Consider the following 26,904-nt stretch of genomic DNA (forward strand, 5'->3'; position numbering starts at 1 on the left):
CTGGAGAAATTGGTCAAGAAATGATATCGACATCGCCGTAAACAGCAAGGTATAATATATAGCTATCTATAGTATAGTGTGGGCATGAAACCCAATGCTTTTGACAAATATTCAAAAATTGCGGGTTCCGCTGATTTCAATAGCATCCCAATACTACTACTACTACTTCGAAAAATTGCCAGTGACACCAGGCTGGATACTTTCCAACTTGGCAACCAGCTCATTCCACACTCGTTCTTGCAATAGCTTGCCAGCGTCGCTTGTCACGACGGAGGCTGGTACGCTGATCTCACAATCATCACAGTATTTGCCGTGTGAGTCTCTGCCAGCAGCCCCAGCATGGAGCAGGGTCCTGCTTCCTACCTCGGTTGACCGGGCTAGTATGGCTTTGATCAACCAGAACCCCCAGGTCGGGTAGTCGCGTCCCACTACAAATGCCTCTCGTTAGCAGCAAGACGATAGCTGGGACTGAATGTGACTACTTACACTCTGACCAACAGAGACCAGGGTCTGCCAGGTTCAAAATAACGGGAAACTCATCCGAGGAATGCCGCTCCGCAATGGCACGCACAGCGAAGACTGTCAACAGCTTGGAGATGGGGTACTGGTCATCCCAGTGCTTCTCTGCCGTAGCCTTATCATTGATGGCAGCCAAGAGCGCGCCCTCGGTGGGCAGCGCCGACTTCGCCTGGGGCAGGACTGTGTGGCCATGCGTGCCTGAGGTCGTGATGGAGAATACCGGCCGTACCCCCGGGAAATGGGCCGCCGTCTCCTTCAGCTTGGGCATGACCAGCGCCGCGAGCAGCAGCGTGGAGATGCAGTTGACGGCCATCATCTCTTCGTCGCCGCCGGCGAGGCGGGCGTTGCCGTAAGCAGCGCGCGCCAGGCCCGCATTGGCGTGGAAGATGTCGACGCGGTCGAGCTCGATCCCACAGACGCGCGCGGCGAAGGCCTGGACACTCTGGTAGCTTGCCATGTCGACCCGCCATACCTGGACGATGTCGGGGCCGCAGCCGGTACTGGCCTCGATGTCGTGCTTGGCGTCGTGGCCTTTGTCCAGGTTACGCACCGCAAGGACTATGCGGGCGGCTCCCAGGCGCGCATAATGCCGGGCTGCTTCTTTGCCGAGGCCAGCGTTGCCGCCGGTTATGATGATGCTTTTACCGGCGTAAGAACCAGTGGGATAGGGGAGCGTTTTCAAGAGCTGGCTGTAGAGAAATCCCATTTTTGACGATGTGCGCAAGCGGTGAGATTGAGACTACCAAAGAGATGGATGAGGACAGTAGGAATCTCTTTCTTATCTTGTGGGTATGTGAGCAGGCGGAGAGGGAGGGGAGAACTCAAACGCAACCCCTGCACTGGGGCTGTTGCTTGGGAGCTTACAAGCCTCTAGGCCACCAATAAAGTCGCTTCGGGGCACGACCTCTGTCATGCTTACGCCCATATCAGCAGGCTCACCGAACCCCGACACCCGGCGACCCACTAAGCCCGTCTACAGAGTCCCATCTTTAATAGCCCAAGATGTGCAGCACATGCTACCTTAACAAGAGCATGCTACACTGCAGCTTGATCAACTTGCTCCTGTTTCCTTTTGGCCCACAGCAGACGGAAACCTTCATTCATATTGAACAAGATGGCGGCATACGCAGTCCTGGGCAGCACGGGCAACTGTGGCACGGCCCTGATCAGGAACCTGCTACTTTCTACCCAGCCCATCACCGTCCACGCCTACTGCCGCAACGAGGCCAAGCTGTGCCGCCTTATTCCCGAGATCACCGACAATAAGCGCGTGCGTGTCTTCACGGGCAGCATCCACGACGTCGATTTGATGATGGACTGCGTGCGCGGCACCCAGGCCGTCTTCCTCGTCGTCACCACCAATGACAACGTGCCCGGCTGCCGCGTGAGCCAGGACAGCGCCACTGCCGTCGTGCAGGCCCTTCAGAGGCTCAAAGCCGAGGGCCCGGCTGGCCAGAAGCTGCCGCGCCTGGTGCTCCTCAGCTCCGCCACCATCGACGACCACCTATCGCGCGATATGCCGGGCTGGTTCCGGCCCATCATGCTCGCGGCCGCGTCGCACGTGTACGAGGACCTGCGGCGTACAGAGGTCTTCCTGCGATCGCAGGCCGACTGGCTCAACACCATCTTCATCAAGCCCGCCGGCCTGTCGGTCGACACGCCGCGTGGCCACCGCCTCACGCTCGACGAGGAGGAGAGCTTCATCAGCTATATGGACCTGGCAGCCGGCATGATTGAGGCGGCCCAGGACGAGGAGGGCCGCTATGACGGGCGGAACCTGGGCGTCGTGAACAAGACGCGCGGGGTCGGGGCCAAATTCCCCTCGGGGACGCCGACTTGCATCCTGATGGGGCTGATGCGCCACTTCTTCCCGTGGTTGCACCCATACCTACCCTCCACGGGGCCTGTATAATGTTCTGAGCTGCTTTCTAGACAATTATTCCCAAATGGTTATATAAATGAATCATAGCTTATGGAAATATTATCCAGTCTGGCCACGTGAAAACTTGTAATCAGTGATTTAAAGATAAAGTTGTAACGGGAGCCTGGAGTTGCCATTCGATTAAAGCCTTAGCAGTGCCCTCACATTCCAGAGTACCACAGTTTGCCCTGGATTACACTGGTCCCTGGAAGGCAGTACCCGTTGCCGTCTATCGCATACGACAGGGTATAGCAGGTGCCATATAAGGATGCAATCATGGTATCGTAGAATGTAAGCACCCTAACCACTTAGCCGTCCTACCACATAAGCAGCCACCCAAATTGACTGCAAGTATTACTTATATAGCTTTACTAAGTTCTCGGCTATTTAACACTGATTAACGATTTTACTATAATAAACTCTAGAAGGCTCCCTCTTATGTGTCCATATTCACAAATACAGTCTACCCTCTAATTAACATCTTCGTTAGGAGCACCACCCATCAAGACACCAATCACGCTTGATCATATCCGCAAGCTTCAAGGGGGGAAACATGTCGTTAGAAACCATATCTGCCAGGCTTAGAGGGCAGGGAAGAGCGCAGCTTACCTTTTCCGACGTCCCGTACACGGTCGGCGTGGGCCCGCCCGAGACAGACATGGGGAACGTGCTGACGTCGGCGACGCGGAGACCCGAGACGCCATACACCTTCTTGGCCGGGTCGACGACGCCGCCGCGGGCGCGCGGCAGCATGGGGTTGGAGCAGCACTGGTGCGCGTTGGAGATGACAAGGTTCCCGCGCAGCGCGCGCTCGACGCCCGCGGCGTCGGCGATGGGCGCGCCGTCCCCCGCCGCGTACGGCGCCAGCTCCACGGGCCCGAGCGCGCGCATGGCGGGCTGCGCCATGACCTCGCGCATCTTGCGCAGCAGCGCCGCGTTGACGCGCAGGTCCGTCGGGTCCGCCGCCGTGCCGTAGTCGACCAGCGGCGCCGCTAGCGGCGCCGTCCCCGCGATGGCGACGCGCCCGCGGCTGAGCGGCTTCATGAAGTAGGCCTGCGTGCTCGAGTACGTGTCGAAGTACAGGAGCGCGATGGCCGCGCCCTGCTCGGTCGCGGCGTACGACCGCAGCAGGAGCTCGCGCTGCGCCTGGTAGCCCGCGAGCACGGTGGCGTCGCCCCCGACGCCCGGCGGGAGCAGGGCCGCCACATCGCGCGTCTTGGCTTCGGCCACGATAGCTTCCCACGGGTCGCTATCTGTGCCGAGGTCGCGCAGCGAGACCCCTGTGAAGACAGTGCTCAGGTTGTGCGGTACCGTGTAGGCACTGCATTGTGGGCCTCGTAGGCGGCCCATTGTGTAGCATTGTAAACACCGTCTAAGTTGATGGAATTGGCGTTCGGAGCGAGAATATTGGTTACTGATATAGAAACGAAGGATTGTGTCAGGAACATGTCATGGCCGTATCCTTGTCCCATGTGTCACAGCATGGCGAGGGCAAGGAAGACTTACGGTTAAAGTTCACCTGCACAGTGGTTTGATCGTGGAAGTTGGTGCCGACACCTGGGAGATCGACAACGACGTCGATGCCCAGTGGCTGCAGAATGTTCCTCGGGCCGACGCCGGACCGCTGGAGCACACCAGGAGAGTGGAGTGCGCCCGCCGTTACAATAACCTCCTTGGTAGCGCGCACAACCACGACCTCACCGCCCTCTGACGGGAGGTACTGAACGCCAGCGGCATGGCTCCCCTCGAAGAGTATCTTGTCGACCGTCATCCCCGTCAGGATGTGGTAGTTGGGGCGAGTTTGGTAGACTCTGTCATAGTGAGCCGTCCGCGCGCCGCAACGGATGTTGGTGGCCGCATCGCGCACATTGGGCACCCAGAAGATACCCATGTTCTTCCCGCTCATTGGGTCTGGTGCAGGTTTGATTCCAGTGGATAGAGTGGCATCCCACCAGTTTGCTGGAGAGAAAGCATCAGCGTGGACAGGAGAGACGGCAAGGAAATGGATAAAGACGAACAGCCGGCCGGATAGGCATAATTTGAATATGTATACTGTACCGGTCCTTCGTGGCCGCGGATAGAGCTGTCCCATGATATGTTAGCCGCCTTAGCGAACTCTGGGTTTGGTGCCGTGAAGTTCTCGCTCTGTTTCATCCCACAATTCTACGTTAGTATGCACGTCGCACATATTGTATCCAAGTCGTTTTTGCTTGCCTTGATGAAATATGGTAGTAGGTCGTCCCATCCCCAGCCAGGGTTGCCCAGCTCGACCCAGCCATCGAAATCAGCAGCCGCGCCACTATAGGTCATTTCCATTAGTAAAAGACAGATCTCTCGAAGTCTGGAGAAAGCACATACCGGATCCAGTTCATCGCATTCACGTTACTGCCACCGCCGACCATCTTTCCACAGACGACAAGCTCGGTACGATTGTCCAGAGCTCTCAGGGGCTGGGTATCAAGGCCCCAAATGTAAGGAAAGGGGCTCCACGCGCCCGGTACGTCCAGGTCCGCATGGCCTCTATCAAACTCTCCAGCCTCAATGACTAGCACATTTACTACATTCCCGTGGTAATCGGTCAGTGATCTGCTCCCTTTCATGGAATGAGAGGCCGCAAAGACGGGTTAGGTACCTGAAGCGTCTTCGGTAAGCCGGTCTGCCAGCGTGAGGCCAGCAATACCACCACCTGCGATGACGAAGTCATAGCTGGTTTGGTTGGTGTTGCAGCGGGAAACCCTTGTGGCATATCGAGGCAGTGACCTAGCCTCGGAAAGCATAAGCCCCGGTAGAACAAGCCACAGCAGTGAACTATGCATGGTGTGCGTAGTATCGTTGTGGACGTTGTCGAGTTATGTTCCGTGTGTGGCTCAGACCTGAGACAGGCAATCCAGCATGACAAACCTGGTATTCTATCATGGCGCATGAGAAAGCAAAAACTTAAGTAGGACGAAGCAAGCCGGTGCATGGGTAACGCCAGTGCGTCCCGCATCGGACTCTACTGCATGTGGTAAGAGCCCGCCTCGGCGAGGAACATTACAACCCTACAGTCTAACGGCACATACGGGGACTATCTTCAGTCCAGGGAAGCAGTACATGGTTCCTGCAAGTCATCAAGGGTTACCGTAGAAGCTGGTTGCCGTATGTCAGTTGCTGACGAGAGGCCGGGCGGGACTTAGCACAAGGGGCAGAAGCAGCGAAAGCGGAAGAGGCCCGGGTAAAAGCCGAAACCATCATCCCCCCCCCCCCCCACTAGCCCCGATCCCGAAAATGCCCGCCTTAATCGGTTGGGCGGTCAGCTCCAATGTAAGCTGATTGCCAATAGACTGCGTCGGGGCAAGTGGGGGAAGGGGAGGGGCGGCTGGATTGTCAGCGGAAGCTGATTTCCGAGAAAGGGCAGGAGAAGAACTTAGACACCTAACTGCGCGGTTAAGCGTTTCAAGGCACGCCGTGACTGAATGGCAGAGAGGCAGGAGGCAGTAGTTTACTCGCTGGCAAGTTGCCGTTGTTTTCTCGGCTGTCGCCCAATTTCTGTGAGTCTCTGGCGTCGTTTCAGAGTCAGACGGGATTGAGGTGATCTGACAGGAATGTGGCGGTGCAGGTGGGTTGAGCCCACCAGCCACCGTTGGGCACCTCCTGTCGAACGTGATGTTTTGTTCTTCATCATGTCTGAATGTGTGTTGCAGTGCAGGTGTGTGAACCAATAAACTCTATCTGATAGCTGCGATAGAATGAGCAGTATGAAACTCCAAGCATTTCCGTGTATTACTTGGCATCTCTAAGCAAAACGGAGACATTTTATTTCATTTGGACCTGGACATAATTATGGCATAAGAGAGCTCGCTTCTATCTGAAGGCTAAATGGGGAACCGGTCGCAGCGCACTACCGAGCTCGCTATCCGGCTAGTCACCGATGTCGTCTGCACGACGTGGCAACAGAAAGGCGTCGCCTCCCTCCTCCAGCTCGATGTTAAAGGCGCGTTCGATACGGTTAACCACCGCAGGTTAATCGCCACGCTACGTGCGAATGGACTACCGGACTAGGCCTGCCGTTTGGTTAAGAGCTTTATTACGGATAGATCGGTTCGCCTCCATTTCGACGGCTAGTCGTCGGAAAGAATCTAGCTCCGCGCTGGTATAAGTGTAAAGAAAGGAATATATATTCATAATCATTCTATAATACAATTAAAATAGGCAGTGCGAGGGACTTATATCCGTCGAAAGCTCGTGTGGCTAGTTGGCCTGAACCTAACATCCCTGCCCTACTACAATACGCGTTTTGCGCAGTGTCACAATGCTCAAACCATCCGCAACGCTGTACACCGTAAGACACACCTTTTGGAGCCCCACTAGGCCCCCGTTCTTGAGCTAAAATGGACTACAATGCCGCCTCTAGACCATGGCGACCGGGTTCTTGGAGCCCGGGGCTCCAGCAGGAGCTGTCAATCTGCCGGGCCATCGAGGCAGCAATGCCCACAGGAAGGTCACCCCAAAGGCGGCGGTACCAAGTGCCCAGCCAGCATGTAGACCATCGAGGTAAGCTAGACGCACGCCCTGTAAGGTATCGCCTGAATACACGTCTTTGATGCCGGCCGCACCAACAGCCAGGACCTGGTGACCGTCCATACCGGGCACGTAATGGGGAACCTTCTGCAGGAGCAGGTTGTTCAGCATGGCATCGGTCACGGCTACACCCCATCCGCCAGCCAGAAGCATGAAGACTGCACACATTGTCATCAGCGCGCTGAGCCCTTATCAGTGTTGTGAAGACCGCAGCAAACTTACAGGAGACGGTAGAGACGGCGGTAGACACGTCGGTGGCAGCGGTCGTAACAGTCGCCACTAGGTTGGGAAGCTGAACACCAAGACCCGTACCGACACCGTACAAGATCTGATATCCGATGATAGGTCCCAGTGACTCTTGAAGGCCGAAAGTATAGATAAGGCCACAGCCAATAGTCGCGATAGCACCAGACGCGAGTAGGAAGGGCTGGAACATCTTTACCTTACCAGCCACGCCAGATCCGACTGCGGTCGCAAGAGCCGTGGCCAAGATGGAAGGAATCATCTTTATACCGCTCTGAACGGGAGAATCACCCTGAATAGCCTGGAAGTAGACGGGGAGCTGATACTGCAGGGCAATGTTGCCGGCGTTAAGGCTAAAGAATCCGAGGTAAGCCGCTGTGTTGTCAATCGCCAGATTGGCAGATGAGCTTACAAAAAAATGAATCCGGCGGTGGCTCCGATGGATCTCTTCCTAAGAGCCGGTAGACGATGAGAGCGCGATCGCCTTGGTACCATTCGTTCACAGCGAAAAGGGACAGGATAACGACACAGCCGACTAGGAGACCGATCTCGGTGGCAGAGTTCCATGGGTAGGCGACGCCTCCCCACTGGATGGCGAGGAAGAAGCAGAGCACACCGGCAAAGACCAGAACCGATCCGATGGGGTCGAAGCTCAGTACGATCTCTTTCCAGGGCGTATTATGGCTAACCTTGGCGGCAGCGGGAGTTCTGAACCAAATAAGCATGGCGAGCATGGTAATACCGCCAATCGGGAGGTTGATATAAAAGCACCATCGCCTAGTGGCCGTCGAGGTTAGTGGCGCGACGCCATAATGGGGAAGAAGAGACAGTAGGGTACGCACCAAGTAACAGCTGAGGTAAAGGCACCCCCAAGCAAGGGTCCTGCGATACTGGCCACAGTAAAGACGGATCCCATCAAGCCGACGACAATGGGCTGGATGGTTGGGGGACAGACGAAAGCGGTAATGGTGTAGCCACCGCCGGCAATACCGGCGCCGCCAAGACCCTGGATAGCACGACCGCAGATCAGGGCAATGCTGTTAGGTGCGAGGGCGCAAACCAGACTACCGACTTCGAAGAGGAAGACAGCCATGACGTAGACGATGCGCAGGGAGAAGTACTTGTAGGCTTTACCCCAGGCCGAGATGAAGGCGGCTAGCGTAAGAAAAAAGGCGCTGTTCAATGAGTTAGCTAGCTAGCCAAGCCATGGACGCTTGAATGGCTCGACCTACCTTCCGTACCAACCAGCATCGGCCATGCTGTTGAACTCGGTGGTGATCATGGGAATGGCGGTACCGACGATACTCATATCCAGGGCGATCTGGCAGACGAAGAGAATTAGCTGTTGTCGGCAGCGGGACTCGATTAGTTATTACCCACCAAGAAGGTCGAGAGCATGAGACTGATGACAATGATTGTCCGCGTTACGATGGGCGGGTATGTGACCTCAGTAGCGGTGCTGGACGTGTCCACAGCATCCTGTTGAGGGTCGGGCTTTTCGAGGCTTGACGAATGGCCCGAGGGCGTTGGCGCTTGCTCGGCGCGTTGCGATTCCATAGCTGCAAAGTTTGTATGCCAGAGACCAGATTTCGACTTGATGGATTCGGCTGCTGAGGACGTCTGATCAGAGGTCAATTCCATGTTTGTTTAAAACCCGGCCTTTTTAAGGGCAACCATCAGATGTCATTCCAGGCCATGGAAGCTGGAAAACGAAACGATGGAGTTAACAAATTAAGGTGGAGCACGGCTTCGCACTTTTCGGACAATTGGGATTTAGTACCAGCACCTTAAGTCCAGTCTAGTAGGCTGTCTCAGATGAGGGAGCCGGGGGGGGGGGGTGGCATGGGTTAATTAGCTGGCGAATGCAGGGTTTCGGGGTCTAGGCAAATAAGACTTGCTGACGCCAGGGATGCTGCCGTACTTCTCCCCACCCGCTCCCGCCGCCCCTGTCCTAGCCAACCACGAGCCGGCGGTACTCCAGCTTACCTAGTGTGGTCTTAACGGACAAAGAGTCCGGCTTTTACGCACTTCTGAAAGGAATTCCCCTCCTGCTGCAAGATGCACACTTCCATATCACGTTGCTGCGAGAAAGGTGTCTGGGTTCTTTATAACGTGTGCAGACTCATTGATCCCTACATGTACTGTGCACGCTGGCAGATAAGTGGGCTGGTAAAGAGAGTATTTTACTGCGGAAGTAGCCTTGTACAAGTGCTATCTGATAGGGTATAGGTACTGAAAGCCTTGGCGGAGAAAGACGAGAGGAATCATTGGCCACTTGATGAACCCTAACCCCCCTCTGTAGTGCAGACCGTAGCAGCATATCTTGGCCAATCAACTAGCACCGTGTAAATGCAGTTTCCTCTTAACCTCCAGCGCCTGTGCCGTCATTCTTAAACCAGAAACCACATCACGCTTTCCTCTGCTCGGGACACTTCATTTTCTACTTTACAGAGTGCGATTCCATGACCGCACCTTCTCGCCGTACTTGACCAGTGCCCACGGCAGGGGCATGAAAGCTATCCCGAGGAACCCCAATAGACTGTTCCCCCAACCGTACCCGAGCTTCTCGTACATAGGAGGGCCCGCAAGAGGGAGGAAGGCGCCGGCAATGTATCGAACAATCATATTCACCGCAATGGCCGAGGCGCCGGCTTCGGCGCCGAAGCTCTGTACAAGGTACACCATCTGAGGCATCTATGCGTCAACGTTAACACCATCTGCTCATAGTGGCAGCAGTAGCCAAGGTATCCATTAAATACGCACCATGATAAAGACGGAGCCCGCGCCGATGAGCACCGTTCCGAGGATGGGAACAATCCAATGCACACGATACTCTACGCTCCAACCGTACCAAAACATGCCGGCCGGCAGTGTCCACGACAAATATGCCATCAAGGGCAGCCTGTCCTCGGGGACATTGCCACCGCTTCTTCGCGCCGCCGCGCGCGACCGAACCAATCTTTCGGCAAAAACATCATGTATCATGACGGCGGCGAACATGCCGATACCGAGTCCGAGGTACGCAAGGCCCGAGATGCCGACAGAAAAGCCATACTGGCCCTCGAACACCTCGGGAAAAGTGGTAAATAGAATAAACTGCAAGCCAAAGGTGAAGGCCGCGTAGAGCGACAGGAACCAGACCATGGGCGAGCACAGCACGATGGAGAGAGGCCGCATCACGTGCTTCAGCGACCTCAGCCAATTGCCCGGCTGAGCGTTTCTCTCTGCCCGGTGGGCCGACACGCCGGCGCGGCGGCGGAGGATGACGGGGCCATACGTCTCGCGAAGGAACGCGATACAAAGGATCGCCACGAAAGCATACTGTCGTCTGTTAGCCAAATAGGAGCCAAAGCCCTCGAGTGGGGCAAGACGGCGCTGACCGCAATAAGGAGGACCCGGAAGACCCAGCGCCAGCCCACCGCCTCGGCAATGAAGCCGCCCGCTATGGGCCCGACGACGGGGCCGGCCAGGGGACCCAGGACGAAGAGCCCCATCCAGCGTCCGCGCTCCTTCTCGACGAAGATGTCGGCGAGGGTGCCGCCGCATAGCGCCGTGGGGCAGGACCCCGCCGCGCCGGCCAGGACGCGGAACGCCATGAACATGCCCAGGTCGGTGGCGAAGGCGCAGCCCAGCGTGAAGCCGCAATACACCAGGGCCGTGATGGCATAGACGGGGAGGCGGCCGTACGTTTCCGACAGCGGCGCCCACAGCGAGGGCGCCACCGCGTAGCCCAGCAGGTAGATGGACACGGTCAGGCTGGCGATGTTGGTGCTGTCGAAGCCGAACTCGGGCATGAGTTGCGCCGCGCCGGGCGCGAACATGGTGGCCGCGAGGTTGCTGAGCAAATTGAACCGTCAGTCACGTCTTGTTCTTCTCTTGTTCTTCACATTTCTCGTTATCGAATATTGTCTTGCAGGCGGCGAGAGTTGTGCAAGCGAGAATGGCACAAGTGAGCGAACATAAACGAGAGCGAACGAACCTTAGTAGGGTGACTAGGGCGACGCCGATGACCTGCATCGCCTTCTTGTGGACTGGCCAGTTCAGAGGGTTGGCGGCGTCGTCGGGCCCATGCCATTCCAGTCCGTGTTGGTTGGGGTTCGTGTCGTCGTTCTTGTCGCCAGGCGCAGCGGCGGCAGCAGTAGCCTTTTCGACATCAACAGTAGTAGACGCATTGGAAGAAGATGGCGCTTCATGGCTCGCATCGCCAACCACGCTGACGCCAGCGTGAACGGCGGAATTTTCTCGGGACGTCATGGTGAATCTCACTACAATGGCAGGAGCCTTTTCTCTCCTTGGGGATACAAGTGCAAAGACGAAAAGAAGTTGGAATGCTTCCTCTACAATAGCCCGATCCGATATCCAAACCTGGACCGAGAGTTTTGTGTTGCAATTACATGCTCGTAGACAACGTCCACCTAAGGAGTGTGCACAGCTCCAGCGGGTGATTGGGTGACTGGCCGACTTGCGTATGCTCCCGTCATTCCCGAAACTTGCAGCGGCATGTGGCGGTAGACTACGGGCTTGGCATAAATCGACAGTGTCTGATGCCCGATATTTGCATGATCGAGAACGACAGGGTCTTAGCTGATCAGCCGTATCTGGCCTCATGGCTTAAGCCTACCTGTTCGTTGCCAATGATACTAAGTATTCCCTTTTCATCCAGATGCAGAAGCCACGCGAATGTACCGATACTATGTATTCTCATCCACTTGGCATGCTACCTAAATCTTACGGTCCAACTGCGGCACGGGATGCAGCTAAACTGCAATGGATATTCATGTCTTCTCCAATAATCTGCCAGTGTTCATTCGGTCCTCATGTCGGACCCGTACGAAAGGTACTATGACTAGGATTTCCTCGCATACTTGACCATCAATGCCACGATGCGTCCATCGAACTGCTGCTCCGTATGGACAGTGACGAGGCCACCTTGATTATCCTTGACCGATTCGATGAGACCCGTTATCTCGGCCACGCCCAGTTCCTGCTCGTTAGCCAACTGCAGGAGCAGGAGGTCCCGCACACGAGCAGTAGCTTCAATGTCTGGATGAACGCTTCCCGCTTCTGGAATGAGACGCGGGCCAGCTAGGATCAGTGCAGAGCCGCTGTTCCGCAGAGCGGCTAGGTGGGCCTTGAGCTCCGTCAAGAGCCAGTCTCTCGCTCCCGCCTGACTGGAACACGACTCAAGATTGAGGATGTAAGCGACCGCACTGGTGATGACTTGCGGTGCACCGGCCGCACGTGACTGCATGCTAATGCGGGATGAGGGGTCCGGCTCGACGGCCCCGTTGTTGCTGTTGTTCCAGACCGACGATGCCTGGTCTTGATGACCCAGCAGAAGGGGTTCGCGTGTCTGCAAGATAAGGTGCGCCGAAGGATATCGATTTGCGAGGCTGAGTCCGAGCGTCATGGAAGTTGATGCCACCTACGTAGGGTAAGCAGTAAGTCAGTGGCTACACGGTGGCCCAATAGGAAACACTTACATCAACTATTGTCACGTTCTGCAGCTTCTTCCAGTCTAGCTGGCTGAGGAGCTCGATAACACATTCATCGTCATTATCAATCTCGCAGGCCAGATGAGCAAGCCACTGACGTTGCAGCTTAGGCCGGCTCTCTCGCAACATTTGAAATGTCTCACGCGTATTCAGAGCAAGAGTCAGAGCAGAGGCTGTACCCTCCTCTTTGCCATGGCGCTTAGTTGCAGCGTTCATCATGGAAGCGGCCGGGGCAGCTGTCTGCGCCAGAAACATGAGGGCGTCCAAATGGACGAGCTTGCTTACGAAGGGCTCCGACAAGGAAGTATGCGCCACGAATCCCGGCTGCGCTTCCCGCAGAAACCCGGCCGTGGCCGTCATTCGTACAATGCGGAGCAGTTGTCCCTCCGGCACGCCTACTAGATTGGCGACATCTTGGGCTGCGACACTACCACGGAGAGGGATACACGCAAGCACCTGAAACTCGATAAGCCAGTGAAGGCATGCCAGTAACTGGCTCTATAAGAAAGGGTTTAGTGTGGGATGCGTGCATGTGGGGCGGGACAGGGGGGGGGGCAAACTCACATGCGTCGCAAGACGGCGTATTAGGTCGTTTGGAGTAGTCAGCAGCGTTTGTAATTGCGATGTCAGAGAGAGAAGCTGGCTTTGGGAACGTTCGACCTCATGTCCATCATGATGGGGGAGAGTAATGCTGTCCGGTCAGCTCGATGTCCACTGAGGCCGGTTTCCTGGACTCAACTTCTCGAGAATCTGCGATGAACTGATGTGCCGCAGAAACAAGATTGTGGACGCAAGATTCTAGCTGGTTTAGATCCTGCATTCTTCTTTGCTCACTCGCAAGAAGGGAAGAGGAGAAATGAACAAGGGTTCAAGGAAGGTAAAGTGGTTGCACTAAATCTATACGAAAGTTTGATAATAGCTTTGGGGACCCTACAATACCCCCATAAAACGTGCGAGAGATTTTATATCAGCATATCCCAACTGGGGTTGCTCCTTTGCTTGCTACCGCACTTTACCATGTCTCTGAAAGAGTGGCGAATTTGTAATCGTTCCCCTGTCACCCGTTTGTTTCGTCTAGTGCTTACTGCATGTATCTGAAGGAACAGAAAGGATTCACGAGGTTCCCTGGTTCCCAGATTCCCTTTTGTTTGGCCTAGTGCTTATTACTGACACAGTCCTGGCCTGTAGCCATGTCAGCAATAAGAGCGTCTCGACCCGGCCCTTGGGGACCCGAGTTGTCAGAACATGAGGTGCATTAATTGTCGAATCATTTCTGAGGATAGCGACGTGGAAGATGGCGGGGTAGCTTATGTCTTCATTACAGCTATTTATGATCCTGTAAGGCCCGTCCCTCCCAACTGAAAGACAGGCAGGCATCGCGCAATACAAGAAGCAGAAACTTACTTCTATCTCACTTGAGCAAAATACCCCAAAGGAAAAAAAACAATACTGTACAATGTCATCACCTAAGCCATCCACTACGGCCACAACCTCGACCAACTTTCAGGTCTTCGACCACCCACCTCCGGCGCCTTCAGTGCCTAAGCTGAGAAGCAGCTGCGACGCCTGTGCTTCCTCCAAGGTCAAATGCCACAAGGAAAAGCCCGTATGCTCTCGCTGTATGAACCGCGGCCTGGCCTGTGAGTATGGTACAAGCATGCGTGGCGGCCGCGTCCTCCGGACTCAAGATATCGACACAGACCAGCCAAGTCGACCCCGGACGACTGAGTCATCCGCCCGTACTTCAGCCTCTCCTGCAGATACGGGCTCGCTCTTCGGGGATAGCACGACCCGAACAGGCTCGGCGGGGACGGGGTCAATGGCGTCAGCAACGGTATCCATGGCGGCAGAGCTTGCTCGACCCCCTCGACCTCACCATCCTACTCATCTCTGTCAAGCTTGAGCCATGTGTTCACTCCCTCTGGCAGTACAGCGAGTATCGTGACCACAGTCCCCTCCCTTCAATCCGAGGACTTGTCGTCTTTTCTGAACGACTGCCTTGACGGCAGTTTGGACTACATGCCCGACCAAGATCCGTTTTCTCTGCCCTTGAACTACGAAAGCACCACACTCGACCCCCTCACACCATTCCCTAACTTAGATGGGGACGTAGGCCGGTTCTTCCTAAACTTTTCCACATCTGTCGAGGCCAGTGATGTTGAAGATGTGCCACGTGTTATGCCTGAGCCACAGCCTCCATTTCAGTCCGAAGATATATCTATGGAGGGCATGGAGAGCACAGAAAGCGAAAATGCAGACAGCTGTTGTTTATTTGTAGCAATCGGGCTCATGCGAGACCTTTTCCCAAAGTCTTCTCGAGCATGCACGTCTTCGACTGTTAACGGCGCTACCATTCCTGAGTCGACGAACAGACAGGGGCCTGTTGCCGTTCCCACCATCAAAGACGTCATCACAAAAAACCAGAGGGCCATCGACACCCTGACGGGCTTGCTGCAGTGCTCTTGCGCCTACGACTCTTACCTGTTAGCCCTGATATCGCTTATCATGTCCAAGGTGCTGACCTGGTACGACGCGGCGGCTTGGGCGCAGCAGGTCCGCCAGGCCCCTGCTGTCATCAACAACTACCACCTCAAAGGCGAAGGCTCGGGGCGCATGGCGGCGCAGCTGGTGCTCAGCGAGCTGAACCGAGCGCAGCGGCTCGTGAACACGCTGGAGAAAATTACACACAAGGTCACGCAACCCGGCCGCAGCCAAGAAACCAAAGATGTGAACATGATGGCTCTGAATGTATGTATGGACGAGACGATGAAGACGCCTTCGCCGCGTGACGAATCGATATCGGCCTTTTCTTTGCTCACATTGGACGAAATGGTCGGTCACTTACAGAAGAAAGTAAAAGTTATCTCTCAAGGCATAGTCGCCAAGTTAAATGCAGACTAAGGATAGATAACGCTCTTCTTTTAAGGTTATCTACGGTTTTTAATTAGAACGTGCTTTTGCCATGATTATCGTTCGATATACTCGAAGTGAAGCTAGTGTTAAGTAAGTATGCACGTCATAACTATCGACTTATAATTGACTCTAGATCAGTTTTGCTACTGATGACTACAGGGCCGTTCACTGCCCGACATGAAGTTAAGCAAGATGCACATGTCTTGGCAATGCTTGCGACGCTTGGTAAAAAAAAAAAAGCCATATCGCCATCTTGGCGACCAGACTTCTCTTGGCGCCAAGATGCAATCTCCGATGTCACGTAACAGCAACAATAACAGCGGCGGCGGCGAGCTACTTTCCCTTAACGGCTTACGTCAGCACTACTGCATTGTCAACCAATCGTATCGTCCCCTTCTTGCATTGCAGCGGACGAAACCCCATCATATATCAGCACTTGTAGGCTGACTGTTGCAATCCGCCTGACTTCTGCGGAAACTTGGCAAACATGAAAACACCGGATGCGAACAGCTTGAAGCAATGATTTGATTGGAGATCCTAGTTTTAATCCTGCCTTGCGGTGAGCAGTTGCAGTAAGGAGCTGTCAGCATGCAGAAGTACTGGTACCAACATGCCTAGTATGCAATCGCCATGCTTCTGAGTTTTAACCATTCCTTCCGAAGGAGTCTCGCGCCAGCCGCTTCACGAGGGGTAGTAGTACCCAAGGCTATCATGGCCACCGCCTCGGTTAATTGAACAGTCGGTAAATACCGAATCGTCCGTTTTCCGTTCTCCGTCATCAGCGCCCGCTATGGACCACGAGGCATCTACAGTTCGGGCTTCCTTCCCCTAAGAACCCCGAAGCTGACTACCTCAGTCCCCATATGCGTTCCCGGGTAGACTCATTCTTATTCGAAAAGGTTGCACATGCATCTGCATCCTTGAAAAGCACATTGGTGGGGAAAAGGGAGGCTGAGAGCTTCTTTGATAGTCATGATAGTTCTCATCATCATCATCATCATCATCACGTCCTCTAAGTTTGATGCAAGTTGTTGCCGTCATGTTATCAGCTCTGGTCTTGGCGGCCCTTTTGGCATTCTTAGTGTCACCTTCCATCAAGGGTCTGGTTCGATGTCTTCTTTCGCTCACCAAACAGAAGAAGTGGCGCGTTCATGCCATGACTGAAGACTTGGCCGAGGTGGATGGGGGAGTTTATGAGCAGAAGTCCGTGTTTGAATGCATCGAACAAGGGCTTCAAGGGAAGCCGGACGGACTGGCCGTCATCTGCATGTTCCAGCCTCCGGACCATCTTGATGGCTTGGTCTCTCAGTCAGCAACCTTGGAGTCAGGCGACGGAATCATGTCAAACGGCGCTGCAGAGCCTCCGCAGCAGACCACGGCGCTTTGGGACCAGCCGCGTTATAGCCTTGGGTCACACCTCCACCATGAAAGGACAGCAATAACATCACTGCAAGCTCCTAGCCCGTTCCTCACTTTGACCTACACACAGCTGCACGACACAGCGCTCAAGCTAGCGGCTGGCCTCCTCGAAGCGGGTGTGCACTCGGAAACCACGCTGTTCATGGCAATACCTAACGGTGGGGAGTACGCCATCTTGCTTTGGGCCTGCGTCCTCCTGCGCATCACCTACGTCTCCCTCGACCCGAGCCAGCTGGGAATCGCCGGCTTCACTAGGCTCAAGCAAACGCTGCGCAGCCTGAAACCCCAGGTCCTCGTGGCGCAGGACGTGCGGCAAGGGGGCGCCTTTGAAGTCGCCGCTGCCGAGCTCCAGCTCCCGCGCCCGGTGTACTTATGCCTCAGCGGCGGTCCCGAAGGCGTTGGCGTCGGCGGGTGGAAGACGCTACGCGCCGTCGTGGAGCAAGGCGCCCGTCGCCGCCGCGGTCTCCATCAGCCGGCAGCCGCCACAGGCCGCGGCGACCGTGGCAATGACTATGAATATGTCACGGCGGAGGCCGCGCTGGACACCGCGCTGGTGACAGCGGCCCGGCGAGACCGGCCGGGGCGCATCCACTCGGTCATGTTCACGTCGGGGACGTCGGGCGAGCCCAAGGGGTGCCCGCAGAGCGTGGGCGGCATGGCGCACGCGCTGCGCTCGCAGGCGTGGCTGCTGCTCGAACCGGCGGCGGGCCGGGCGCTGATGCAGCCGCACAACTCGCGCGGCATCGCGCCGGCGCAGACGCTGCAGACGTGGAGCGCGGGCGGGGCGGTCATACTGACGGGGCAGGCGTTCGACGCGGGGGCGGCGCTCGACGCCATCGAGCGCGGGCGGGCGGCATTCCTGGTGCTCACGCCGCCCATGGTGCACGAGATGGCGGCGGCGCGCGCGGCGCGGCCCCAGGTGCCCGTCGGCTGCGTGCGCACCGTCCAGGTCGGCGGGGACACGGTGACGCGGGGCCTGCTGGAACGCGCCGCGGCCCTGTTTCCCCAGGCGCGCGTCTGCGTCAACCACGGCATGACCGAGGGCCCGGGCGCCTTTGTGTGGCCGTGGATGGCTTCACCGTCGGGCTCGCTCTCCGGCGTCCGCTACTTCGGTGGTGAGATCTGCCCGGCGGGCGCGGTGGCGCCGGGGGCCAGGATACGCATTTGCGACGCCGACGGGTCGCGCGTGCTAGAGCGGGGCCAACCCGGCGCGATGCACATCTCGTGTCCCAGTATCATCGGCCACTACTGGGCCGGCCGGGCCGACGAGTCTTTCTACGCAGATTCAGATGGCAGGAGGTGGTTCAAAACCGGCGATGTTGCAATGATTGATAGCGACGGTCTGGTGTTCGTTCTCGGCCGGACAAAAGACATGATCCGGCGCGCCGGGGTGCTGGTCGCTCCCGCTGCGATAGAGAGCTTGGTGGAGGCTTATACAGGTGCTCAAGTATGTCAGGAGATTTCTCTATTTCCTCTTCACGTCTTCATTTCTTCCTCATGGCCAATCATAAGAGGGGACATATCAGCTAACCATGTGCGAACTTCTATCTTCTGCAGACAGTGGTGGTGCCCGCTCAGCACCATGTTCTCGGCGCAGAGCCTTTTGTTGTCGTAAGTTCTTATAATGGAAAGTCGTCTGCGCAGATTAGGGAGCGTATACTTGAGGCATTTGGAAAAAGCTACGCGGTTGCGGGTGTGGCATCATTAAAGCAGCTTCAACTCGTTGAGTTCCCCCTGAATTCAACGCACAAAGTAATTAGATCGGAAATTCAGTTGGCTGTGAAGTCACACCTGAAGTGTGTGCAGGGCGCGTAGAAGATATATTTAGTCAATAACGGTCATAGACGTGGCTTTTTCGAAATTTACTGCTAGTGCCAAGGGTCTTTCGTACGCTCTGCTCCTGGGAAAAAAGTTCATCCTACTATACAGATTTTCTTTACCTGCACTCTTGTTGTCCTGGAGTGGCGAATAGGTTCAGCTTGGTTCCTGCAACCTCTAAGCAACATCGTGCCATCTACGGACATCTCGGACATCTCGGACATCTCATATAGAGCGACTGGTCCAGTACTGGATCGGTGTCCGACGTACGGAACTCATGAAACCCGATCCTGGCCGATGGGAAACCCGATACACGGGAGAATTTCGTGCAACCTGGTTATTAATGACAATAGCTACCCCCGCACAACGTGTGCAGTAGTAGACTCAACTTCAAAGTCCAAGAACTGGATTAAGACACAATAGATTTTGCTAATTTGATTCATTACACCATGCCTACCTCTCCCATTCAGCTTGATCCCGCCCACTTGGGCATGGTGCGAACGGCGGCCGAAATATCGAGCGAATCAATCGAAGAATGCAACAGACTCTTACAGAAAAACCACGAAGAGTATCACATGTTCTTCCGCGATGTCGGAGGCCATAACCACATTGTCCATAGCCTACTCACCGTTCTCGCCCTGGGCGCCAGTCCCCAAGAGCTCCAAGCTCGTTACGATGACGGTACGCCGATCCAGCGGCCCATCCCGTCCATAGACGAGGACCTTCTAGAGAAGCTATCGGCCAACCCGGAGGAGGTCCTGCACGCCCACATTGGCGAGATCACGCAGTACCACACCTTCCTAGAATTCTTCAAGCGTCAGATAGCGCGCGACGGTATGCGCGCCGCCGTGCTCCGGTATGTCTTCGCGCGCACGCCGGTGGCCGACGAGATGTTGGCGCGCATGTACGAGGGGGCCTACCACCCAATCATCCATCTCGGGCTAGGGCTCGAGTTCGTGCAGCCCGCACTCGTAGCCGAGGCGCTAGCCCAGGCCGCCGCCCATGACGACAGCCACATTGGCAAGCTGTTCCGCAGTGCCGAGGCCGAGGCCGCCTCGGCGTACCCGCCGCGCGCCGGCAGCGGCAAGAAGCGGCCCTTCAAGTCCATGATGGCGCTGCTGGGCGAGGTCCGCGACAGCGATGCCGTCCGCAGCGCGCCCCAGTGGTCGGACTTTGGGGCCAAGATGCGCAATGGCATCGTCGGCCGCGCCCTCGAGCCCATGTCCACCATCGCGTCGCAGTTCCGCATCCACCTCGGCCCGGGGCGAGGAGGAACTCGATGAGGAGCTGCAACGCCGCACCGCCGAGATGATCGCGGTCTGCGCATTCTTCGCGGGCGCGGCGCAGCGTGAGGGGCGGCCCCGCAAAATCGACTTCTTCTACATGCATAACGTGACGAGCAGCCTCTTCTTCACCGTGCTGGCCCGGCAGGACTGGATTCCGCTCGCGGACAGAGTGCGCGCGGTCGAGTGGAAGGCACGGCTGGATCTGGCCTGGTACGCCGTCTCGGGCTGTGCGCCGTTGCACGCCGCCAACATCACGGCCTACGCGAGCCCCTCCAGCGATGGCATGGGGTGGGCTGACCTGTTCCGCGCCGTCAACCAGGAGCACGACGACGGCCACGCGGCCAAGTTCATCCGCGCCCTGAAGAACGGCGAGGAGGTATGCCGCGGGTTTGCCGAGGACGAGGACTTCCCGATAAAAGGGGACATGTGGCTGCGGCTGGCGCGCATGTGTCAGGACACGACCACCGGCATTGACGTCGACTTGAAGTGGATCTTCTTCACTGGCTTCGAGCAACCTTGGGGACGGCCGGACTTGCAACCATTGGAGAAGGGTATTGATGTCAATGGTCATGCCAATGGCCATGCGAACTAGTTACTACCAAATGAACTTTGAACCGTTTATTCGACTTATCACTAATAAAATTTCGAAGAAATAGCAATAGACAACGGCAACTTTCATTCGCCATGCAGTATCCCTCAGAATCAGCGCTAATGCCGTGCTTCTGATCCTAAATATATGGAGGAACAGCACCTTGAAGTGCGGATATGTTAAGAGATATTACGACCAGCTGACAGACCAGCTGCCAGTTGGAGGAGGCCCGCTGCACATAACTCTCACTGGATCTCATTGAGCATATGCTGGCCAAAAAGACGCAGGTTCACTTCAGGAGCAGTAGGGTGGCTTGATCATGATGAATTCCTCTCGCCCGGCTCCGGCGTGGACCATGACGGTGTCCCCTACAGTTTGACCGAGGAGTTCGTCTCCGTATACCGCATGCATTCTCTCATTTCCTCTCGTTAACTCCAAAGGTACTGTCTAATCGTGGAAGATCTTATCAACATCATGCTCGCCCCATCGGATATCTGGCGACAGGCCAGCAAATTTCCATATGCCGTCGACCTTTCGATACTGAATCGTGGCCTTTCCGTGTGCATGGCCCTTGTAGAGGACCTCGCCCAGGTCGTCGTCCTTGTATCTCTGGTGTGCCACGCGCATCTGGTGGTAACCTGTGACTTCATCGTCGGCCGTCTGGACCAGCCGCCCCGCGCCGATGAAGTGCTGCGTCTTGATGCGCGCGTTGCCGAGGAAACCAGGGCCCGACGCGAGCAACACGAAGTCGGCGGCGGACATAGAATCCCACAATTGCCCCATGACGGAACGATAGTCGACCTGATTTAAGCAGGTCAGCTCTCATACTTCCTGCATCTGCATACAGGGTATAGCCTACTCGGAGAGATGGGGCGATGGTCTTGGCGAGACGGTCCCAATCTTTGCTGTCGAAGCTCTCGGCCCATTCAAAAACAGCAGCTTGACAGCCTGCGGCATCTGTATTGGCTGGCATCAGTGTCCCTTTCCTGGATTAATGTAAGATTGAACGAACAAAGTCAACAAACCTTCGTAGGCCGGTACTTTGTCCGTGTGAATCGTCATGGTGCTGATTCGAATTTGGGATCGGCGAGACAAGATTGCAGAGACGAGATTCCACCTTGGCGTAATTGTTGCGTGTGCAATTCAGGGTGTTGGCTTATTAAACCGTGTTATCCAGGCCATGATACTATTTCTGTCACCAGGCCAGTACACCGAACCCCACGCATTACACCGAATCCCGATGCACGGGGTCCCAGGGTGGATTCCCGAAACAAGCAGTAGCAGGGTTTGAAGCCCGGACCGAAGGGGGTTTGCGGGTCTCGTCGGGATTGGATTTGAGATCAACCAGAGCCAGAACAAGTGATTCCATGCTTAGATAAAAAAGGATGCATCACGCATGTCGTATCTTGCGATTGACCAGTGTACGCTACCCATTCCCGCCATCACATCATTAGACATTGTTGACATCTCTTAAATCTTCCGGCGCACGTTTGATTTCACTGCCACCATGACCGTCACGCCCTATAACCCCGGCCGTCTCGATGGTAAGGTCGCTGTGGTGACCGGCTCAGGCCGCGGCATTGGTGCCGCCGTCGCGACCCATCTTGGGCGCCTGGGCGCCAAGGTCGTGGTCAACTACGCCAATGCGGCGTCGCACGCCGAGAAGGTGGTGGCCGAAATCAAGTCCTTCGGAACCGATGCCATCGCCATCCGGGCCGACGTGCGCGACGTGTCGCAGGTGGTCCGTCTGTTCGACGAGGCCGTTGCGCACTTCGGGCGGCTGGACATCGCCGTGAGCAACTCGGGTGTGGTCAGCTTCGGCCACCTCAAGGACGTGACCGAGGAGGAGTTCGACCGCGTCTTCAGCCTGAACACGCGGGGGCAGTTCTTCGTGGCCCGCGAGGCCTACCGCCATATGACGGGCGAGGGCGGCCGTATCGTCATGACCTCGTCCAACACGGCCAAGGACTTCAGCGTGCCCTGCCACTCGCTCTACTCGGGCTCCAAGGGAGCCATCGACTCCTTCGTCCGTATCTTTCTCTAAGGACTGTGGCGACAAGAAAATCACGGTCAACGCCGTCGCGCCCGGCGGTACGGTCACCGACATGTTCCACGACGTGTCGCACCACTACATCCCCAATGGCGAAAAATACACCGCCGAGGAGCGCCAGGCCATGGCCGCTCATGCTTCCCCACTGCACCGTAATGGATTCCCACAAGACATTGCCTATGTCGTCGGCTTTCTCGCCAGCAAGGAAGGTGAATGGGTCAATGGCAAGGTCATCACTCTCGATGGTGGCGCAGCTTAATCTACTGATCCCACCATTATCTGGTTGTCGAATGATAAAAAGGGGCCAGGCAAACATATATAGAACAATACAAATACACAGCTATGGTACCGACACTTGTCTTGTTTATATACCCAACTAGCCTTGGTATTAATATCCCCGCTGCCTGTGTAAAGCACTTCTTACGTCGAGAAATGGCTTGCCTTCCAAGGAATACAGCTTATCGTCAATCAAAGGAAAGACCTCAAGCTTTGGACCCTACGTCAGCTCTGTGTAGCGTGCGTAGCCGCGGTCGCTGACTATGGATCCCTGCTCTGGTTCGGGAGGAGAGGCAACAAGTATGTCTGTGATACGAGCCCGTCGTCGACAAAGCATTCTGTTGGAATGCAAGATGACTCTGCGAATTTCCGGGATTAACTCTCGTTTCCGAGCTATGGGCACGATATGCGAGTCCGGGATGACGTCCTCAAGCACGGTAGCAACCATATCCCGGTAATGTGATTCTGCCGCACGGAAATACCGTAAAATAATCATCAGTGAATCAAGTGGGTGAGCTGGCACGTCCGCGGAATGGAAAAGCTGCTCATACGCGGATCCCAGCAACGAACCACTCTGCTGAACTTCTTCCCCGGGGTGATTCGAATCATCTGCCGGACTGTCTCCAGTAGGCTGAGATAGGCTACAAGGATGAAGCGTAACTGGCCTGAAATGAATATTATTCATAACAGAAGTCCATGGACCTTGCACACCATTTTCCAGGTCTGCCGCTGCATCTGACCAAATGGCGGCTTGCAAATCTACTGTTAGCATGTTCCACTGAAGACTTAACATGTTCACTCCTCACCAGTCCAGGGTCTGTTCTCATCCGACGAGCTAGAAATCTAAATTGTCACAAACGTGCTCGAGGCTGAAACGATGCATATCGTGGACCTCTATCCGACACACGATGGAATCGGAAACACGCCATCATCTTCCCATGCGCAAGCTGTGGACGTAGCTGCCCATCTCTTCCGTGAACTGCTGCCGCCGGCTCTGCCAGTTGAGTTGACCGGACCCTTTCATGAAACTGCCGACCGACTGGATTGATAGTTGCAAAATATGTTGTTTGCTTGATGGCAACGTGTAGTATGATGGATGTACGCTGAGGTTCGCAATGTCATCGAACATAAAACTCAAGTGTGCATCAAAGAAATCGGGATCGACCCTGTACACTGCTCCGATCTCCGCGATTTGTTGCGCTGACGGGTAGCCCGCCATGAAGAGGAGAAGATTGCGCCCATCTGCGCGAGCCTGGGATTCTGTTTGGGCCCCTTGCAGAATAGGAGAGCTTCCAGATGAAGCACGAAACACACGAATGAATTGCTTCTGTCTTGCCTCATCGATAGTCGGGTTCTGCGTGTCGCTTAAAAAGCTGGCCAGCCTTCTACACCTGCCTATAAAAAGTATCGATCTAATCAACCTTTCTAATAGACGCTTTACCCAAGTAACATAGTTATTAGCAGCTTGGTTTATTTATGGATTAGTCCAAGGATATTTCACGCTCTTTGCCAATCCCAGTGGGGACGACTCAATAGTCAATAGGGGTTCGCCAGTATCGCTGCTGTTATGATATACGCTGCTCGCAGGTGTAATATACATGATATAAATGTTATGAAACAGATGACTGATAATTCCCGATTGGAAGTTTTGAGAAAGGTCAATGGTGTGACAAGTGTGGTTGTTCCCGTAAGGCCGCAAGGGGATCAGGCTCTGTCGACCAGACCTGACTCGAAGGCATACAGAGGTCATTAACTACCTTTACTGCGTCTGCAAACCCGGGCGTCTTCAAAACAGGCTGTCAGAAAAGTGGTGGGCAGGGGGGAGTGTCCTCTACCTGACATAACCAAGGTTGATTTTGGGGTAATTAGCTGGTGCTTCTGAGTGGTGGTCATCTTGCAGGCTGGGATTAGCTCGAGGCTGAACATATGCCGGGCGTGACATGCAATAGCACATGGACATATCAACCTCCAATATACATGTAAGAATGATGAGGCTAGTACAATGTTGTACTTGGCCATCCAGGTCTTCTAATAAGTAAACTAAAGAGCAACAGCTAATTTCATATAAAAAGTTAATAACAAAGGAAAACGGTAGTTATAAGCGAGCGAACTACCTAAAGTGAATGACTATCAAGAAACCGCAAAGCTAACCACATCTGAAGCACCAGTGCTTCCCTGTATTATATGAGCGAATGACTCTCCCCACAGGTTTCTCCTCATCGGAACACGGTCCGGGTACAGCATTCAGTAATGACCATAGCCACCACCGCCACTGCGGTAGCCGCCCCCCTTGCCGCCGCCTGAGCCTTTGGCACCGCCTCCTGAGCCTGTACCACCGCCAGAGCCTTTGCCACCGCCACCCCCGCCGCCGGAGCCTCTGCCGCCACCCGAGCCAGAACCTTGGCCGCCACCCGAGCCGGAGCCTTTGCCACCGCCACCGCCAGACCCCTTACCCCCGCCAGAGCCTTTGCCCCCGTCGTGGCCGTGGTTGCCGCCTCCATGGTTACCGCCGGTTTGACCGCTGCCGCCGCCTTTGCCATCTGAACAGTACTACGTGTCAGATAATCTGAAAAGGAGGAGGAGAGGGGTGAATGTAGTTCGCAAAGGGCGTTTGGGTTAGGCTAGCAATAGACAACGGAGAAAAAGGACTGACTGTCAGGGCCGCCGGGCAATGGCGAGTTGTCGTTGTCTTCGACGACAGCACTGTCGTCCTGGTCAAAAGATTGGACGGCGATGTTGCCGCCATCGTTGTCATCACGCTGAGCTATGGGTTCGTTGCGATACTCGATCAGGGCGTCATAGTCCTCGGCCGGCACAGCAAGAGCACGGGCGTTGATGGACAGGAGAAGAGCGGCGAGGAAGAACTTGTTCATGATGAGGAATTTTCAAGTGCTTGATATATGTGTTGGTATGTGTGTGACTCTCTATGAGGAAAGAAAAAAGTTGGATATCGTGAAGATCTCAAGCCCTTTATATCCGTCCAACTCGGTGCTCTCTCTCTCTCGCTCTCTCCGTTGTGTTTTGAGCACACCCGGCAGCTGGGTCAATGATACCCACCAATTCGCAATTCCTGCGAGTACATTGCACTCCGCGATAGTTCACATGAAGCGTTTAGCTAGCTTGCGAACCCGCCAAGTTGCGTGGCCTCGGTAGAAAGAGATTACGCGTCGATCTCGACTTCGCCAGATTCCCTCCCGCGGATCGGCCCGGACTCGTTCGTGGACACACAAAGCAGTCTGGCTAGAGTTGCCTGATGATGCGGACATACATGGTCTAGACTATTCAGCGTTCATGTTGACGATTTCCCAACGGCATCACATAATGGCACACGGTGGGTAGGAGCGAACCTTCAAGGTAGGCATCGAGGTTGTACGAACACCTTCACACATACTACACACATACACAGCCACTATTTCTTGAATATCGTTGTATTTGGAGTTCGTAATAGCTCGCAAAGGGTAGCATATAGGACTGAAGGATAATCACCTGATGGTCTTCTCGGAAAATCCCGATTTGATCTTAGAGTTGAAGCCAATGCAAGGTCTAGCTACGCTATGGCCCGGCCCATCAGGCAAGTCTTCGGGTACCTGCCCGACTGCACGGTTTTGACGTCATATAAGTAGGAATGTCAGAAGCTTGATGATGAATCCGTATTTTGGCCGTTGGTCCAGAATGAAATAGGTTTCTGTAATTACTGGGATGCATATCCTCTCCAGACGCGTGCCGAAACGTTGAGCGTATGTCTCTGATGGCATGGCGAACACCTGCCAGTTGCATCCCTCTCGCTTATCTCGGTGAACGCATATAGAATCATA

The 26,904-nt window shown here is 55.3% G+C and overlaps 15 protein-coding genes across 15 annotated transcripts; 7 read left to right on the forward strand and 8 right to left on the reverse strand.

Annotated features, from left to right (window-relative positions):
- Positions 1-162: 162 nt before the first annotated feature.
- On the reverse strand, positions 163-1,225 carry PG994_012476 (uncharacterized protein; the record flags this gene model as incomplete). The annotated part of the gene is made up of 2 exons (XM_066863885.1): positions 163-428; positions 487-1,225. 2 exons carry the CDS (start codon positions 1,223-1,225, stop codon positions 163-165), a joined length of 1,005 nt encoding a protein of 334 aa, XP_066712995.1.
- Positions 1,226-1,633: 408 nt separating this feature from the next.
- Positions 1,634-2,431, forward strand: PG994_012477 (NAD-dependent epimerase/dehydratase; the record flags this gene model as incomplete). The annotated part of the gene is made up of 1 exon (XM_066863886.1): positions 1,634-2,431. The coding sequence occupies one exon, from the start codon at positions 1,634-1,636 to the stop codon at positions 2,429-2,431; it is 798 nt and encodes a 265-aa protein (XP_066712996.1).
- Positions 2,432-2,926: 495 nt separating this feature from the next.
- Positions 2,927-5,256, reverse strand: PG994_012478 (uncharacterized protein; the record flags this gene model as incomplete). Its single annotated transcript, XM_066863887.1, has 7 exons — positions 2,927-2,977; positions 3,050-3,774; positions 3,947-4,399; positions 4,459-4,585; positions 4,655-4,739; positions 4,799-4,985; positions 5,073-5,256. The coding sequence occupies 7 exons, from the start codon at positions 5,254-5,256 to the stop codon at positions 2,927-2,929; spliced, it is 1,812 nt and encodes a 603-aa protein (XP_066712997.1).
- A 1,042-nt stretch (positions 5,257-6,298) lies between these two features.
- On the forward strand, positions 6,299-6,481 carry PG994_012479 (uncharacterized protein; the record flags this gene model as incomplete). Its single annotated transcript, XM_066863888.1, has 1 exon — positions 6,299-6,481. The coding sequence occupies one exon, from the start codon at positions 6,299-6,301 to the stop codon at positions 6,479-6,481; it is 183 nt and encodes a 60-aa protein (XP_066712998.1).
- A 348-nt stretch (positions 6,482-6,829) lies between these two features.
- PG994_012480 (MFS multidrug transporter) lies at positions 6,830-8,884 on the reverse strand (the record flags this gene model as incomplete). Its single annotated transcript, XM_066863889.1, has 6 exons — positions 6,830-7,158; positions 7,223-7,618; positions 7,656-8,020; positions 8,086-8,418; positions 8,476-8,564; positions 8,624-8,884. The coding sequence occupies 6 exons, from the start codon at positions 8,882-8,884 to the stop codon at positions 6,830-6,832; spliced, it is 1,773 nt and encodes a 590-aa protein (XP_066712999.1).
- Positions 8,885-9,688: 804 nt separating this feature from the next.
- PG994_012481 (major facilitator superfamily domain-containing protein) lies at positions 9,689-11,497 on the reverse strand (the record flags this gene model as incomplete). Its single annotated transcript, XM_066863890.1, has 4 exons — positions 9,689-9,937; positions 10,007-10,564; positions 10,624-11,080; positions 11,223-11,497. The coding sequence occupies 4 exons, from the start codon at positions 11,495-11,497 to the stop codon at positions 9,689-9,691; spliced, it is 1,539 nt and encodes a 512-aa protein (XP_066713000.1).
- Positions 11,498-12,089: 592 nt separating this feature from the next.
- On the reverse strand, positions 12,090-13,428 carry PG994_012482 (uncharacterized protein; the record flags this gene model as incomplete). Its single annotated transcript, XM_066863891.1, has 3 exons — positions 12,090-12,668; positions 12,727-13,236; positions 13,303-13,428. Coding segments are annotated over 3 exons (1,215 nt in total), but the record flags the coding sequence as incomplete, so codon positions are not given.
- A 766-nt stretch (positions 13,429-14,194) lies between these two features.
- Positions 14,195-15,639, forward strand: PG994_012483 (Aflatoxin biosynthesis regulatory protein; the record flags this gene model as incomplete). Its single annotated transcript, XM_066863892.1, has 2 exons — positions 14,195-14,562; positions 14,667-15,639. 2 exons carry the CDS (start codon positions 14,195-14,197, stop codon positions 15,637-15,639), a joined length of 1,341 nt encoding a protein of 446 aa, XP_066713002.1.
- Positions 15,640-16,690: 1,051 nt separating this feature from the next.
- On the forward strand, positions 16,691-18,885 carry PG994_012484 (4-coumarate--CoA ligase 2; the record flags this gene model as incomplete). The annotated part of the gene is made up of 3 exons (XM_066863893.1): positions 16,691-18,517; positions 18,628-18,681; positions 18,877-18,885. The coding sequence occupies 3 exons, from the start codon at positions 16,691-16,693 to the stop codon at positions 18,883-18,885; spliced, it is 1,890 nt and encodes a 629-aa protein (XP_066713003.1).
- Positions 18,886-19,337: 452 nt separating this feature from the next.
- Positions 19,338-20,171, forward strand: PG994_012485 (uncharacterized protein; the record flags this gene model as incomplete). Its single annotated transcript, XM_066863894.1, has 1 exon — positions 19,338-20,171. One exon carries the CDS (start codon positions 19,338-19,340, stop codon positions 20,169-20,171), a length of 834 nt encoding a protein of 277 aa, XP_066713004.1.
- A 25-nt stretch (positions 20,172-20,196) lies between these two features.
- Positions 20,197-20,766, forward strand: PG994_012486 (uncharacterized protein; the record flags this gene model as incomplete). Its single annotated transcript, XM_066863895.1, has 1 exon — positions 20,197-20,766. The coding sequence occupies one exon, from the start codon at positions 20,197-20,199 to the stop codon at positions 20,764-20,766; it is 570 nt and encodes a 189-aa protein (XP_066713005.1).
- Positions 20,767-21,210: 444 nt separating this feature from the next.
- On the reverse strand, positions 21,211-21,825 carry PG994_012487 (uncharacterized protein; the record flags this gene model as incomplete). The annotated part of the gene is made up of 3 exons (XM_066863896.1): positions 21,211-21,564; positions 21,623-21,729; positions 21,789-21,825. The coding sequence occupies 3 exons, from the start codon at positions 21,823-21,825 to the stop codon at positions 21,211-21,213; spliced, it is 498 nt and encodes a 165-aa protein (XP_066713006.1).
- A 445-nt stretch (positions 21,826-22,270) lies between these two features.
- Positions 22,271-23,072, forward strand: PG994_012488 (uncharacterized protein; the record flags this gene model as incomplete). The annotated part of the gene is given in 2 exon segments (XM_066863897.1): positions 22,271-22,789; positions 22,809-23,072. The coding sequence occupies 2 exon segments, from the start codon at positions 22,271-22,273 to the stop codon at positions 23,070-23,072; spliced, it is 783 nt and encodes a 260-aa protein (XP_066713007.1).
- A 945-nt stretch (positions 23,073-24,017) lies between these two features.
- On the reverse strand, positions 24,018-24,308 carry PG994_012489 (uncharacterized protein; the record flags this gene model as incomplete). The annotated part of the gene is made up of 2 exons (XM_066863898.1): positions 24,018-24,128; positions 24,192-24,308. The coding sequence occupies 2 exons, from the start codon at positions 24,306-24,308 to the stop codon at positions 24,018-24,020; spliced, it is 228 nt and encodes a 75-aa protein (XP_066713008.1).
- A 1,025-nt stretch (positions 24,309-25,333) lies between these two features.
- Positions 25,334-25,962, reverse strand: PG994_012490 (uncharacterized protein; the record flags this gene model as incomplete). Its single annotated transcript, XM_066863899.1, has 2 exons — positions 25,334-25,629; positions 25,743-25,962. 2 exons carry the CDS (start codon positions 25,960-25,962, stop codon positions 25,334-25,336), a joined length of 516 nt encoding a protein of 171 aa, XP_066713009.1.
- Between the last annotated feature and the right edge of the window lie 942 nt (positions 25,963-26,904).

Source organism: Apiospora phragmitis (assembly GCF_038363925.1).
Source record: "Apiospora phragmitis strain CBS 135458 chromosome Unknown utg000010l:1.0-9815664.0:1.0-9183399.0, whole genome shotgun sequence".
Classification (NCBI taxonomy): domain Eukaryota; kingdom Fungi; phylum Ascomycota; class Sordariomycetes; order Amphisphaeriales; family Apiosporaceae; genus Apiospora; species Apiospora phragmitis.